The sequence below is a fragment of the Protopterus annectens genome, chromosome 9.part0 (assembly GCF_019279795.1).
Source record: "Protopterus annectens isolate FY-2018-M chromosome 9.part0, PAN1.0, whole genome shotgun sequence".
In the NCBI taxonomy this organism is placed as follows: Eukaryota; Metazoa; Chordata; order Ceratodontiformes; family Protopteridae; genus Protopterus; species Protopterus annectens.
Genome location: NC_056743.1, coordinates 1,276,597,020 through 1,276,613,940, shown reverse-complemented (window position 1 = coordinate 1,276,613,940; position 16,921 = coordinate 1,276,597,020). Strand labels below are relative to the sequence as shown.

The 16,921-nt window shown below is 42.5% G+C and overlaps 1 protein-coding gene across 2 annotated transcripts in view; it reads left to right on the top strand.

Moving 5' to 3' along the window:
- SNRNP200 (small nuclear ribonucleoprotein U5 subunit 200) overlaps nt 1-16,921 on the top strand; it is a 1,344,735-nt gene that overhangs the window by 515,149 nt on the left and 812,665 nt on the right. For both annotated transcript variants that reach the window (XM_044084204.1, XM_044084205.1), the window contains one exon: nt 1,190-1,342. In XM_044084204.1, coding sequence (XP_043940139.1) covers nt 1,190-1,342 — 153 coding nt within the window. The remainder of the gene's footprint in view (nt 1-1,189; nt 1,343-16,921) is intronic.

Genomic DNA, 16,921 nt, shown 5'->3' with positions numbered 1-16,921 from the left:
AGTTACCCATTACTTGATATTAGAAGGTAGAGTAAAGACATGCAAAGCAGACATGTCCTCTCAGTGCAGGCAAGCTTTTAAAGGCCATAAAGTCCCAGGATTGGCTAAAGGGCATGTCAGAAGCAACCAAAAGGTATATGCAAAACGTTTTGAGAAAGACACTGGTTTGCACCTAAAGAACTAATAAAAATAGCAAGCCAAAAATCTTTGTTAGCTCTTAAAAGTACTAACGGAAGTAAACTATTATTATTAACATTTGTTTATGTGGAAAGTCTGACTGGGACAGAGCCCATTTTCACCAGAGGCCCGGGGAGAAATGCTCCAGACAGATTTTAAACACTTGCAAGCATTTGTAATAACGGAGTACAGGCCAGCTTTTAAAGGCTAGAAATACAGTCCTTATGTAATACATTTTATCATGCAACAAGGCTTTGACTGAAAAACTGCCTTCATGGTCAAGATCCACCTAACTGTTATTTGAAGAAAAATGTGCAAGTCTGACTGTATGACAGTAGGTAGGACTGTAGTCCTTTCCATAAACTGCCAAAATAATAATGAAAATTGGCTATTTAATAGGATTGTTTGCCCTTTTTCCCCATTGTTAGTGTGATTCAGGTGGGGATGACTATATTGAGTAGTGTAGGAAATGGAGGACAAGGAGACAAAGCCACTTCTAAAACCAATGTTGAAAGCTAGATCAAAGACCTAAATAATTTAAGCTAGGGACTTTTGTCATTAAATCCACTGTGTATATGTGTGTTAGTGTGGCACAAGTTCTGAGTGACAGTTATGAATCTTGAATGTTAACCTGCAGTTCTGTGGGAGCATGATGTGATTTGCTCTGAGAGTAGTCTTCGGTTTCATTGAGGTGGTATTTGGGCCTTAATTGTGTCTTTAAGTAAATGGAGTTTTATGCTACTGTTTCCTTTACAGTAACTTGTTTCCAAGTCCATAGTTTGAAGGCAATGTTTTTATAAGAGACCTCTTGTTTTGCTAGATGTTTAGCAACTTGTTTGTCTCTGGATTTGAGCAAGTGAGATCAATGTTCATAAATGCAGTTTCACACTTAACAAACTTGATCCCTCCTGTGCTTGAAAGCTCTTTATGTAACTTGTGATTTTTGATGGTTTTCAGTGCCCTGTTATCTTTTTTTTGTGCATGCTTGTAATACGCTGTCTCTCTCTTTTAGGTGACCGAGTTGGGCCGTATTGCTAGTCACTATTACATCACACATGACACCATCCAGACTTACAATCAGTTGCTGAAGCCTACCCTGAGTGAGATTGAGCTTTTCAGAGTTTTTTCCCTTTCTTCTGAGTTCAAAAACATCACTGTTCGAGAGGTAAGGAGAGAATCCTTTTGCTGTTTGTCTTCATAACATGGAGTAGTGAAATAATAGCTTTACAAAGGTCACTGATAACCTTCTGAGCATATTATAATAAATTTATGGAACATAAGTCAGCTGACTCTCAGTGGAATGCAGTTTCTTTTACCAAATGCAAATACTTTGGTTGAAGGTCCCTGCAGTAATGCTGGTGGAAACCAAAGTTGACAGCAAAGTTTAGATGATGATTATGTTGATTACACTTGTGATATTCGCAGCCAGACTTGTGGAGTAGTCCCATAAAAAACTCAACTTTTCTTGGTATGAAGAAAGCTGGGTACTTTTTAGATGTTGCAGGCATTGCAGTTGTGCTACATTTTAAGCTGCTGCTGTAACCAGCAGAGCTTGCTTCTGTAGATAAAATATACTCTGTCCCCTTGCATCTTAACCTTAAGAGGTGTCATTAAGGGAAGGAAGAGGAAGACTTTTTAATTTTAATAATGATTTTGGCAGAGTTGGTCAGTGTGCTGTGTGATACCGAAATCCTTGTGTAGACAGGGGAGACATCCCCTGTTTTAGAGAGAGTCTAGTTTATTATAAGCTGCAAGACTTATAGGGTGGTGGTAGGTGGTCTTATTTCATCTGCAGTGTAACATCTTAAGGAGGTGATGTCAAGTACTAGAGCGTACTGAGATGTCTTTGTTTAAAAGAAAAATTAGATGCATTGCTGTGTTAATGCTTGATGGACTGTCTGTGCAGTTAGCATTTTCCCAACTGCCTTGATTTATACAGACCTCTTAACATTAAGATGGTGCCACACACACCTTTTTCCTGTTACTTTGGATTATCTTTAGTGCAGTATAACAACTCACAAGACATTGTAGAGAGAAAAGATTGTTACATCATGAGTAGCTGTGTGGCGTGGTGATGCATGTATCTAGTGTTCAGAAGTTATTTTATTGTTTCCTCTCAGTAGCGTGATATATTAGCCCAGAACTGTATCATTACACAGAGGAAATTGGCTTATCTGAATTTGGGAGTTTCAGCTCCATCACCTCTAGGGCTGATTCAGTAGGTGCTTGGCTTAGCTTATAAAATTTCAGTGACTACCTTAGCAGTTTCCCTTAACCCAATATCAGAAGTGTCACAGGTCACATCCACAGATGTTTTCAGATAATCCTTGAAGTTTCCAGCTCATTTAAACATTCCCAGACTACATTATTAGATAGTTTTCTCGGTGATAGAGTGGTTCCTTTTCAAATTGTTTACTTGTGTTTAATTCAGATAGTTTCTTCTTTTTTAAATTAAATATTTCAGCTTTTCTCAGTCTTCATTAACGATCTTCATAAAGCCATTCCTGAGGCCACCTGTATTCAATATGCGGACGATTCGACACTAGTATGTTCTGATAAATCTCTAGATAGACTACTAACCAAAACCCAAAGCTGCTTTACAAAAGTGGAAAACTGGCTATCCGGTCGTCAGTTAATCCTAAATCCAAAAAAAACTAAATTATTACTCTTTCAGCCAACCCACAAACTTCCCCTTATAGACCTTTCTATAAAATCAAATAATGGGACCATTATCTCCCCAGACCCTCACACTAAACTACTAGGAGTCACCATTGATAATAAACTCAGGTTCGACACACATATTAATCTAGCCATTAAAACCGTGAACAAAAAACTAGGATCACTATATAGAATCAAAAATTTTCTAACACCAACGGCAAAAGTGACCATTGCCCGGACACATTTGCTCTCTACCCTTCTTTATGCATCCACAATTTTCACCAACCTGAACAAAACCGACTTAAACAAACTCTCCTGTTCTTAAAATCATATTGCAAGATTTGCAACAGGAACTCCATATAGAACCCATCATTGTATCAACCTAAAAAACCTAGGGTGGATAGAATTCCCAAACCTTGTAAAGCTGACCCAACTTACTGAGGCATTTAAAATACTCAAACACCCTGACAAATGTCCTTCACTTGAGAACTTAGTCTTACCATATACCAATCTAAACAGTCTTCGCTCCTCTAACAGGCCACTCTTGAAAATGGTTAAAGCTTTTAACTCAGGAGGTGATGCTCTATTTACAAACGTCATTGGAAAAGTTTGGAACTCACTTCCTCTTAGTATTATCACAATTACCTGTCTACCCCAATTCAAAAAACAACTATTCCACCATTTCCAGTCGCACTGGCTGTGCCAATGCTCATTTCCTGATTAACTCCTACCTTGGATCCTAAGTGTCTTCTCTACTCTCTCTAACCTATATTCCTCTACTATTCTTCCTGTAACAAAAAATCTCTTGATAGACCATTATCCGGTGTCTTCTAGTTCTTTTACAGGAATAGTCTTCTTCTTACCAATACCTTATTACTGTTGTTTTTAGTATATGTAATAAATGATGCTGCCTATATTACTTATATTAGTAAATTTCCTACCTTGTTTGTAGAACACAATGACATGTATCTTGTAACCAACCACAAAACTGGTATGTATTTATGTAACACATTTTTGCTGTTTTTGCTGTTTTTTGTCTGATGTTGGAGCTTTTCTCCCCGGGCCTCCGCTGAAAATGGACATGTATCCAGTCGGAAATTCCCGGTAAACAAATGTAAAATAAAAATAAATAAAATAAATAATTACTGGGAAAGCAGTTCTCTTTTTTGAGTTGTTCCCAACTCCCTCTTATGGACCATCATTTATTTCTTTAGCTTACCTCTTAACGTTTAGCCTTTACTGTGTGTTAGGATCTCTACTGTTCCTTCTCCCTTGTCCTTACAACTTTGTCATATTTCCAACATACCATTGTTGGTCTTTTCTTTCCTGCCCTTATCTTCTATTGTTTTTAGTGTGTTGTAATTCTTTCCTGTACTGCTTCTGCTGTCCATCCGCTACCTTTTCGTACTTGGTACTGCTAGGTACTAATCACTAGTATCTCCTTTTCCTTATAACCTGGGCATAGTTCTTCTTGACATTGGTGGTATTTCTCCGCTTTCTTCTTTATTTCTGTTTAAAAAAAAAAGAGTACTTACTGTTTTTCACTTTTCTTTATTTTAAAAATGTTCACTTATTGTTAATGTTGATATAGAGATTGCATGCTGAATGACAAACCTCTGGTTTTCAAGAAATGTTCCAAATGTTGGACATAAGTTGCCTGTCTTGGATGCACACTCGCTTTGTGTGTACTGCTTGGATCCATTACGCTTACAGGAAGATTGCTCGATTTGCCACGGATTTAATCCGCAAGCCTTAACTGAACTTAAAAATAAGTTTATATTAAAAGGTGTCTCCTCTGTTCCTCTTTTGGAGAAGCCATAGCCCAGTCTCCAAAGCCTTCCACCTCGTTAAAATCTTCCTTGGACTCTTCTTGGAAAAGGAGTGTTAAACATCCGGTCTCAACCCCGGATCAGAAAAAGATGAAAATTCAGGATATGACTGCTCCTTTGGAGCCTTTCACTTGTAAAGTGACCATTTACTGCTATGGCACAATCCAAGTCAGATTAGAAAAAAACTTACATCAGACACAACCTTCAGAGACTATATTGTCCTCGTACTAGATATTCTCTGTCATTTGACCCAGTACTTGACAAGCTTTCATCTCCTTTTTTCAGAGACCAGCATCCCCATCCATTTACTCTACTCGTTCTTCCAGAAGTGTCATAGAAGAAGATGTGGAGAGAGTGGTGAGGAAGATCTTCTCAGTACAGGGGCAGATTGTTTTTCCCTCAGTACCTACTTTTCTGGGTCAGGTTGCCCACCCTTTTACCATCCCACCCCTGGAAGTTCCTCCTCTAACACCATCTGTTGTCTTAAGAGCTTCAGGATCTCAGTTGTCCAGATTCGTCAGTGTCATATTTGATGATCTCCATGTCTTTGGATCAGACATGGTCTCTGAGACCACCAACCTTTTTGGATCTGGAGAGCTCTCTGAGCTGAAGCCTGCCTGCCGGGTCCAGGTGCAGCATTCAACTCTGAAGTTTTTGGAGCCATCGCTGTTCCTCAGTGCCTCAGCACTGGACAGTTCTGCTCTGGCTTCTTCCTCTGAGATGGTGCTGATGGATCGGAGAGAGGGGATGATTTGGTAACCTGGTTTCTCAGATCAAAGCATCTCTCTGGCTCCTTTGTGCTCTGCCTTCGAGGGTATGAAGAGAGTATTCGCTGCCTCGGCAGGCCTGACGGAGCCTTCCCCCCTCTTATCCCAGCTACTCCATCATGATGCCCCAATGCCTGGAGCCTCAACAACTCTCCCCAGGGACATTCTATGCCAAAATCTCAGGTTCTCTATCAGGGAGTTTTGATTTTCTCTTCTGAGATTTCCCCAAAGCATCCCACTAAGGAAGTACCCAGGAAAACGACATGCAAGAGAGGACGCACATAGACTCCCCACAGGAGTCAGTCACCAAAGACAGAAGGGCCCCCACTGTCACGTCTTGAAGATGTTCCCTTCAAAGACCTTCTAGAAATCCTGACGCAGAGAGATGGCTGGACATCATTCAACCCTACACAGGAGTAGTCTGTTCTCTTAGAGGCGTTCAGTGCAGGACCCTGTACTTTGTGGTGACCCCACCCGCCGACAAGCTTGTAGACATGATCTCTAGGTGGGCATGGAAGGAACCGGACTACAGAGAACCTGTATCTTGGAGACCAGACAGAATAATGGCACCACCTGCAGACAGCCAGTTTTGGGGGAAAGAGGTTCCAGTTGATGCCATGGTCATTGCGGCGGCCACAAAGAAGGAACTAGCAGACGAGAGTGCCACTGCCCATCCCCCCAGCAGGAAGTCATGGGTGATAGGCTAGGGAAGTATATCTTTGCTTCAGCGACCTTTTCCTTGCCATCGCTGAACTATCTGGCATATTCTGTTAGACTTCAGAGAGATTTGACCAAGGAATTATCAAATACTCTCTCAGGAACCATGTCTGCAGAGGTTAAAGATTCTGTAACTTCTCAGTTGGCAGCCCTACAAGCTGTATCCAGTAGTTCCATGAGGTTAATTTTCAACGTAGCAGAAGGAACTTCAAGAGCTGCAGGTTAAGGCATTTCCATGAGGAGACATGCCAGGATGCACTTCTACGATTCTACGGAGCCATTTAAGTCCAATTTTGTCAATGCTCCCTTTGATGAAACTACCCTTTTTGGCCCTGAAGTGAAATAAACTCTGTCCAGGTGTGGAAAGATGGAAAGACCTTGTCTGCTATGGGCATATGTTTTTCGGCCCCCCCCAAATATCCTTCTCCAGGAATCAACAGAGTGGCTGGAAAATGTGGTTCAAAAAGGTCCAAGGTCCATTCCGTTACACATGTGGAGGAAGTGCTTCCAGAGGTGGGGGGGGGGGGCTGCAATGGACGTCTTCACCCTTATGGCAGAGGTGGCCTGCAGAACTAGGGTTCATGAGAATCTTTCTTTGATAAACCCTACCAGCACTCCTGAATGGAGGCCTGACTGCTCATATCTTGATAACAGTCGGGGGAAGGTTGCCCCTGCACCAGAGAGCCTGGCTTGAATTAACAAAATATACTTGAGTGCAGAAAATTATATTCAGAGGTTATATAATACCATTTTCCCTACCACCTCCAATTCCCAGAAAAGTCCATGATTTTCCACCCAGTCAGAGGGATCAAACAGCAATTCAGATTTGAAAGCTGCTAGAAAAAAGTCATTCAAAAGGACCCACCAGACTAGATTGGATCCGGAACTTACTCAAGGTTCTTTTTAGTGCCAAAAAAGACAGGGGACTGGAGACAAATTTTATATGCAAAGAGGGCAATTTTCATATAAATGTCCTAGAGATGAGAACAGTGCCCTTGGCGTTGCAAGCATTTCAAGATGTTCTTCCCTCTGGGACGATTGCGATTAAACAGACATGTCAGTCGTCTGGTACATCAACAAACGATGGGTGGCCCAAATCTTACCCATTGTGTCGAGAAGTGCTCAGAGTTTGGCAGTGTGCGATCTCTTTAGACTGCTTTTTTTAGCAATGCACATTCCTGGGAGATCAGCATGGTTGTGGACAAACTGAGCAGGTGCATACTTCCACACAAGTGGTCCCACAACCAGAAAGTGGTGGATGAGATTTTCCATCAGTGGGGCCAGCCATGCTGTGATCTTTTTCCTGTCCCCTAAACAAGTGCAACAATTACTTTGCCCCGATTTCCCCCACAGGGGCAGTCACAGAGGGATGCTGCACTGCAGGATTCCCCCCCCCCGTCTTTTTTATGCCTTCCCACCAACCCCTTTGATTCCAAAATTTCTGCAGAAAGCTACCAGGTCGAAGAGTTCAGTGATCCTCATTGCCCCCTATTGGCGTCAAAAAATTTGTTTTCCCTTCCTATGGCCTCAGTGGTTCAGCCACCATGGAACCTAGATCTGACTCTGGATCACCTGTCTCACCTGACAGGCATGTCACCCCTGGATATACCAAACCTCCAGCTGACTGCTTGGTTTCTCCAGTTCCCTTAGTAGCCAGACAGTCTGTGCTCTCATCACATCTCCGACATATAATTCTGTCTTCCCATAAACCCTCGACAAGGAAAACTTATTCAAGTAAATGGAAATTATTTGCCATTTGGGCTCAGCAGCAATACACTTGACCCCTTTTCAGCCCCTGTTAACCACATCTTAGATTTACTTGCTCACATTTTTCAAAATGGTGCTAGTTCCTCAACCATTAGAGTTCAGCTAACAGCAATTTCAAATTACCATGCAGGCTTGAGTGGCGCACCCATAGCTTCTCACAAATAGAGCAAGGCTTTCTTAAAAGGGACTGTCCTGAAGTCTCCCTTTAAAGACTCTACACCTCCATGGGACCTATATTTGATGCTTCAGTCTCAAAAAACCTTCCTCTGAACCAGTAGCCACATGTGACCTTAATATCTTTCATGGAAGACTATTTTCTTGGTTGCCATCACTTCCGCAAGAAAAATTTCTGAGATCCAGGTACTATCTTCTAAACCTACGTACTAGTTTTTTTAAAAAGATAATCACCTTATGTACCAACCCGTCCTTTCTTCCAAAGGTGGTGTCAGAATCCAGCATAAATAGTACTATCAATTTGCCAATGTTTTTTCCTAAATTTACCAACAAAGGCAAATGTATCTTACTTTTACTGGATGTTAGTAGACAGTTACAGTTCTCCCTGCATAGAACAGAAAAAAATCAGAAAAGTAGACCAACTATTTGTTTCCTCTGTCAAAGTGGTTGACAAATCTCATCTCATTTGTCTATACTAAATTGGGCATTTCTCTTACAGACCCATTAAAAGCACACTCCATTAGATCTGTGGCTAATTCCATGGGTTTTCAATCTAGGATGTCAATGGATGGCATTTGTGTAGCAGAAACTTGGGCTACTTCTCATACCTTTATCCCTTATTACAAATTGGATCTGGTCTCTAGAGTTAGGGCATCATTTGGCTCAGGAATATCCTTCCTTGAGTCTGCTCTGAATACCAGTAGCTAGGGATGCTGTCCCATTCATTGAGGATAGAATGAAGATTGACAACGTCTGATATAGAAGTTATGTACTCACCATAACATTCCATCTATTTTGTCGATCGTCTTTCTTTCTCAACTCCCCTCCCATCTACCCCTGTCCCTTGACTTCTGGAGGAACAAGTATTGCATGGTCTCGGAATAGGTATGTTTTCATGTATATATGTGACTCTGGGTATGGCTTTCCATAATTCTCTTTATCCTTCTATGCTAATATAGCAGCAGGCAAGATCTGAGGTAATTGGCAAGGTGCTTTGGATAAGGTAGAAGCTTGAGAGATCTGGTGGCTGCAAGCTTTAGCATCGGCCGAGTTGGATCCAACGGATTGGATCCAAACACATTCACTGAGGAAGAATAAACAACAACATGGATGAAATGTTATGGTGAGTACATATCTTTTTTGTTTTTCATCCTGAATATTGTAGAAATATGCTGGATTTGCTTAGATTTTTTTTATTTGGATGACTTTCAGTCATGTTTTGTCTGCCCTTAAATCAGAGCACAGTACCTCTTAAAAATTAGTACAATTTTGTTGAATTTGTGTTGTGAAAGTTTTCTTTTTTTGCTGAGACTAAAATGCCTTCATGGGCTAAATCTTTCCTCTTTTTATTGTATTGCTACTCATGTATAAGAGAAAACAGAGATCTTGCCCTTGCAAACCTGATTACCTCTAGCAGATGGATCACTGTTCAAAAAAAAAAAAAAATGTGGTCAACTTTTTGCACTGATGGTGCATCTGTTCCTCTCTGTGACGCGGATGTAGTAGCAGTAGCTGTCAACATTTGCACTACTGAGGACTGCCTATATAAGGTTGCAGGCAGTAGCTGATTGGAAGAATTACAAATTGCCTTGTGTCTGTGGAATGTCATGCAGGCATAAACAAATTCCTCTGCTAAAGTATTTAGGAGGTAAGCTTTAAAAGTTTTTTTTTTTTGGGGGGGGGGGGGGGTAAGCTTAAAAAAAAGTTGTTGAACTTTTCCCTTCCTTTGATTTCAAGGCCCAGAAGTGAAAGTTATATTAAGTATACGCTTGTGTCTTGTAATTCTCCCCACACCACTACGTAATCTACCTAACCACAACAATTTCAAATCCATGCTTCTCTCCCATCTCTTCTCCAAATGGGAATGTCCTTCACATGCTCCCACCTAAAACTCGCACACTACTAACTCCACACCTAAATCATCATTTCTTTGCCTACTTTAACTTAATTCAGAGATCTTGCTCAGAACACCTTTTCATAAATATTTTGCATGCATGCCTCTGGCCTACCTTACTCATATTCTCAAACTTTCATTGTTTGTTTTTCTTATCCATTGTACCCATAATATTGTTTTCCTCTGTAATATTGTTAATTTGTCTCTATTCGTATGTATTTGTATGTCTGTTTGGGGCTTTTCCCCTCGGGTCTCCACTGAAAAAGGGTAATTCTTACCCAGCTGGACCAACCCGGTTAACAAATGCAAATAAATAAATAAATATAGGGAGAGAAAAACTCTGAGTTGAGTTTAACTGTAGTTAAGAATGGACTTGCCCACTAAGATGCAACACATTTGGTAACTGTTGTCTTCCCACAGTAGCGTCAGGTGTTCACGAGCACTTTTGTAACAGATTTCTCAAACCTAGCTGTTCATTCTCCCTGTCTGAACTTGGGTCAAGCTTCATTTCTTGCTCCTTCATTGGTCAGCCTTTCATCTATATGGCATCATAAGTTCATAGGTAAGTACTAGGCTATCTTCCCAAGGGCATTTATAAGCCTAGCCAGAATGTGTTGGCTTTCGCCACCTCTTAGATTAGTTCCCTGTGCCTCTGTCCAGCAGAGCCATCTGTTCCCTGCGCCACTGTCCAGCAGAGCCATAGCAGAAAGATCTTTGCATGTCATGTTAAAAGTGTTACTTACAATGTGGTTCTTAATTAAAGGTCACAGTTAGTTCGTAATAAATAAGTACTGATGTTGTTGTACAAAAAGTTAAATCAATGAATTCATTAAAAGGAAGAAAGTCTAAGTACATGAATAAGTGACTGTGTGCTGGCACATAAAGAGAGTGGAATATGTATCAGTGGTCCCTTTGAAGTAGTCCTCGGTGGCCTTGCTGTCAGCATTTAGGATTCTTATTTTGCGTTCTTAAGATGTATCCTTGTTTTCAGCATTGAGTTGATGTTTCAGGACTGAGGCAATGTTTCAGGCTTGGTTGGCTTGAGCTCTGTCACCACCGTCTCGTGATCAAGTACAGAATCCCTGATATTGACCTTTCCACACTTAATGTCATGGCTCTGACCTCGACTGGTGCCCACCTTTACTTTAGTGATTTGGTCTGTTATGCCATCCTAGACTTTGATGCAGATGGTGATGGTCATGGGGTCTAACTCAACTTTGAGCAGTCTTGGTCCTTTGAGTTTGGTTGTTCCTGTCTCAGCTTTGGGATCTTGGCAGGTCCTGATCCCTATAAAGCAAGAGGTCCCTGCTTGAGCCCCTTCCTTAAAGCAGTCCAGTCCATGGGTCATCTCTGATCTTCATCTGGTATGTCTGCCTTGCCTGCACTTCTTATCCAGGACATAGAGACATGAATTGTAGACAGGATGTCAGTCCCATTCCTCCTTGGACTCTCCTCATCTAAGGACAGGAAGTGAGGTTGTATCTGAGAAGCAGCACATAGGCTGTCCAGAGGAGACTGTCACCCTCGACATGGGTGAAGACCAGGTGGGTTGACTCTCCTATCTTATCTGTTGATCTTTTCAATTGATCAGGATTATACCTTGACTGACATTGGGGACATCCCTTTTGAGTTGGACTACATCTTGGTTGAAACTTTTCACTCATGCAGGTCTTCGTTGTGGTTGGTTCTTTTAGCTCACAGAATGTTCCAAGGTAGTGTTGGGCAATATTTGGAAGAGTAATGGTGGCTGTGATTCCTAAATACTCAGACAAAATTTTTCAGTCCCCCCATGGAATGGTCCCACCTGTGGTGGACTCTTCTGTTTGCTGCTTGCACGCAAGAAGGCTTCACTGCCCCAGTTTAAGGTCATTCATCCTCTGCATAAGGAGTCTCCTCCTTTGGCTAGGTTAGAGAAGTAGGTGTTTGCATCATCTACCTTCTGTCTGTCTAATGGCAGTAAGCTATATCATGCATAACAAAGGCTTGCTGGATGGGACGTTCTAGCAGTGCTAGACATTAAGACCATCCTACAGTCCCACATAGCAACTTGAGACCATCCATCTTACCGCTGTATGGTTGATGGCTTTGCTGAAGCAGTGAAGCAGTAGATGTAGGTCTTACTGTTCAGCTGCACACCTGGCTACATCTAAGTGAATTTGCTTAGAACTCCAAACTCCAGTTCATTGTCTGCTTTGACTGATGCTTGCTGTTAACAGATGCAAAAAAGCTGCAGTTGAAAAACTGCAGAGTATGCGCAGCACTCACTTAAGTCAAAGTGAAATTCTTCCAGGCTCCTCAGATGTTTTTGAGCACAGATTAGAGCCCATGTCAACTTTGGTTATTGTACCTCAACAGGGTAGTTTTTGGGGTTTGTAAAGTGTTGTCAATTTTCAGGGGGGGGAGGTTGCCAGCAGAAGATGTGGTCTCAGCAGAACACTTAAGGATGATATAAACCCTTCTGGAGGGCATCTCTCATCACTGTGGGCTTCCCTGACTGCTCTACAGTGGGAGCAGTGTGTTCTGTCTCCCCGATATCTCCTCGTTTGGTGTGGAGGCCATCGCTTATGACAGGTGGATAACAGGTATCCTATCCAGAGGCTGTTCATTTCCATTTCTGTCCCCTTTCAATCCAGTCCTTTCCCTTTTGCAACATCCCATTACATCAAAAAGCTATGACATCATGACATGCACAGAGCTTTCTACTAAAAAGCCATCTATGAAGTCCCTCCAGACCAGAAAGGGCACAGATTTTACTCAGTTCTGTTTAGTGCTTAAAAAGCATGAAGAGATTGAGCCCATTCTGTGTTTGAGGATGCATACCTGCTTGTCTGAATTGCAAGGGAGTCCAGGAGTCTGCTTTGCTTCAGTATAGGAGCCAGTCATTTTTAATTCAGAACGTTGGCATTTGATCTCACCACAGCCACAAGGGTGATCACAAAATGCATGTGTGTGTATTTTTAGCAGATTTGACTGCAAGACTTCAGAGTCTTTCCTCACCTGGATGACTACCTCCTAGCGGCTCCCTACATGGAGAGTCTACTTGCCTCCCAAGATTTGCTTCTCAGTCTGTTACAGTCCTTGCGTGTAAAGGTCAGCCTTGGAAAATCTCATGTGGTTCTATGTCCATAGTGTTGACTGGATGTATTCTGAACACCTAACTTCCTATTGAAAAGACTGATGTGAAGTTGTTCAATGTTGCCGTCCATTCTTACAAATGGGTTTGGAACTGATCCCTCGGCTCCGAGTCAGCCGCTTTCACAAGCTTGAGATTTTCCAGTAGCTCGAGACCAAGTCCCCATCCCATGATGCTCTCTGCCTCACTTCAGATCTAGTTTGCCACTGCAACAGATCGGAGGTCGAGAGTGGAGCTCGGGCCAGTATTTTTCATCTTTTATAGAATTTGTCTATATATTTCTATAGTAATTGTTTAGAACTGTGTATTTTGTCATAGGTTATCAATAGACTAGTACTAGTCCTTTTCTTTATACCTTTTTGAGGTAAATCTTCGTTTATAGAGTGGCTGCTCTTAGGCCTTTCATGGCCGCATTTTAGTTGGTCCGTAATCCCGTTTACAGTGTCTATAACTGTATCTTCTTAGTGCACCAGTGTTATTCTTTATAGTTGTTGGTATCTTTTACTGTATATATTAGAGTTCGGTGTTAGCCCAGCCAGGGTGCTTGTTTATCTAGCAGTTATATATATATATATATATATATATATATATATATATAGATATTCGGTTATTTCTTTTGAATTATGGCTGATCCTAAGGAAAAAGAGAGACAGAAGTCAGGGTTTAAGAAATGCCCTAAATGTGGACAAAAAATGTCAATTACTGATTCACATGTTTCTTGTGTTTGTCTGGGTGCTCCATTTGTCATTTGTTTCAGCAGCAGAGTCTTGTTATAATGTAGGAGAAAGTTAGTGGATAGGTGTCATTTTAAGGCTGACCAGACTTCTAAATCTTCAAAGGGATCTAAATCTTCGAAAGCTTTTTCGGAGCTGAAGTTTCCTGCTCCGAAATTGGCTGAGAAGGTGCGGTCGCCGGTCCCACAGTCCTTGAAACCAAGCTTGTTTTTCAGAGCCAGTCCCCGGTATTGGAGCTGGTCTCTTAAAGTTTGAAATCACCAATTTTTACAGTCTGTGGCTTCATCTATCCCTTCGACTCATTCTTCGAGGAGCTTCTCCGATGTGGTTGTGGACCGAGTGGTGCAGAGGCTTCTCCAGAATTCGGCATTAGCCAAATTGTCTGCTCCGGCCCAACCAGTCTCTGAGCCGAAGACTTCCTTACCTACTGTGTCTGCTCCTCCTCCGAGCCGAGCAGGGCCTTCGGAGCCGGAGGAGGTAGAACTGATGATTGTGGAACCCTTGGAGAAGAGGCATGTTCCAGTGCCATGGGCTCCATTGACTCGGACTACTTCAATGCTGTTCGAGGAGTCTGGGAGCTGACACTCTCCGGTCAGCTCCGGGGGTAAGAGTCAAACCGATGGGTCGGTTCTGACCCTTCCGCTCTGAGCTTTTGCACGGATGAGCTCGGCTCCTTCCTCAGGGTCTGACCCCACTGTTTCGGAGCCGGGGAAGTTGCCATCTTCTTTGGAACCGGCTGCTTTCTCGCATCAGAGGAGTGGAGCCTTCGATGCCATGAGGAGAGTTATGCCTTCTAAGATGCTCACTTCATCAGGGCCTACTTCCTCATCCCCGAAAGTGCCACTTTCATAGGTTCATAGGTTGGTACTAGGCTATCGGACCTAGGGCCTATACAAGCCTAGCCATAGCAATTCCCTGACTATTACTTCCCTGGTCCCCTGTCTAACAAGGTAATTGACGTGATCCCTGGGGTGCATTTTATACCTCCCATCCTATCGTCAAGGTTCTTTTTGAAGAGGGCCAAAGAGGCGCTCAGCTTGACATGTATGGGCAGTCTGTTCCAGAGTATGGGGAGTCTCTGAGTCAGGAACCTATCCGTCTAGCATGTTTTGTTCATTGTGATGACCAGGTTTAGATCCCTGGAGCGTGTGGCCCTGAGGGATTGGGATTTCTTTAAGTGTAGCATGTCCAACAGCTCTGGGTTTGACATGGCCTTGTATGTTAAGCAGAGAATACCTCTGAGCAGGTGATATGCGACAGCGTGTAGCTGGAGTTTTTTTTAGACGGTCAGCATAGGACATCTGCTTTAGGCTGAGGCATTTCTGTGGCCTTTCCAGTTGTTGCAGATGTCTTGTGAGGTACATATCAAATGGGGGGGTTGTAGTCTATAATGGGTCTAATGAGGGATGAGTACAGTGCAACAGTGACCTCCTTTTTTTTGGATGAAAAGCCCTTAATGATGGTGTGCCACATAGAAGGATTTCCTGACTGTTGTGGCAATGTGGTTATCGAAGGTGAGACCACTGTCCACTTGTGTCCCTAAGTCCCTTATCACACTTTCGGTGTTTAGTGTACTGCCACGTATGTGGTAATTTATGGGTACATGTTTTTTCCCAAAGGGGATAACTATACATATCTTGGCATTGAGCTTGAACCCATGGCTCTGGCACCAAGCATATCTTTCTGTAAGGCTCTTGTGTAGAATATCCACATCATTTGGTGATTCAGTAATGGCTCCCAGTTTGTAATCATCTGCGAACTTTGTTAGCCAGAGTCACTTAGTGCTGGCCTGTACTTCAGAGAAGTAGATGCCAAACAAGGGCGGTCCCAGGACTGAACCCTGAGGTACTCCACTTGTCTGGAGATGGATTTTGAGTCGGCTACTTTTACAGTGTAGGTTCTGTCAGTAAGCCAGTTGGCAACCCATCGAGTGATGTAGGGATTAATGCCCAGCTTAGTAAGTTTATCTATGATTCCAGAGTGGGGGATGCTGTTGAAGGCCTTGACGAGGTCCATATAGGCTGTGTGGACCGCCTTACCCTCATCCACTGCTCTGGAGACTGATTCGAAGAAGTCACTCAGGTTGAGGAGACAAGATCGTTCCTTTACAAAACCAAACTGGGTGGGGTCCAGTGTTTGAAGGTTGCCAATATCTTTGTTTATAAGTTCAATGGCTTTGCAGATCAGGCTCATCAGACTGATGGGACAGTAATTCCTGGGATCCAAGGTGGACCACCCCCCTTGTGGAGTGGGATAAATGTAGCTGTGCACCACTCATTGGGCACGAAGCCTGAGGTGAGGCTATGATTAAACATAGCACTTAGGTGAGGTGCCAGTTCATTTTGTAGTTCATGTAGTACACAGCCCAGGATGTCATCTGGTCCCATGGGTGCTGTATTCTTAGCTTTGGAGAGTGCGTTTTTTTACCTGTATGACCGTGATTACCAGAATTTGGCAATCTTTTAGTATTGAGATAGGCCCTTTAGGGGGTGAAAGGGGGATGAAGTTGGCACTGAATCGATCTGCCAGGATATTGGCAATATCCTTGGGATAAGTATATGTAATGCCATTCTGTTGTAGCTCAGAACAGATCTGAGCATTGCCATTTAGATTCTTGACATAACTATAGAATGCCTTGTGGTTGTCCTTGGAATCTTTGGCAATTTTATTTTCGTAACTAGCTTTGAAGGATTTTATGAGTATTGCAGCTTCTTACTGAGGCTGGTAAGGGAGTATTTTACATCCTGGGATTTTCCTCTCTTCTGCAACAGTTTCTTCCTTCTGTTGTATAGTTTGTTTGTCAGGGGACCATCAGATTGGCTTCTTTTTTTTTTTTGGAGGAGAGCATCTTGGTTCTATTTGGAATGGCACAATTCATGCATGAGTGGATGTGCTCGTACAGTGCCTTAGTGTAGGATTCAGCAGTCGAACTTTCAGTTACTGTCTGCATGGGTGTCATGAAGTTTGCCACCTCTGGCTTGAGTAGCATGAAGTTAGCTTTGGAGAAGTTTTTTATGGAGGTTTCCCTACTGGGGGTAGGGGTGGGATGTGGACATCAAGGGTGATTAGCT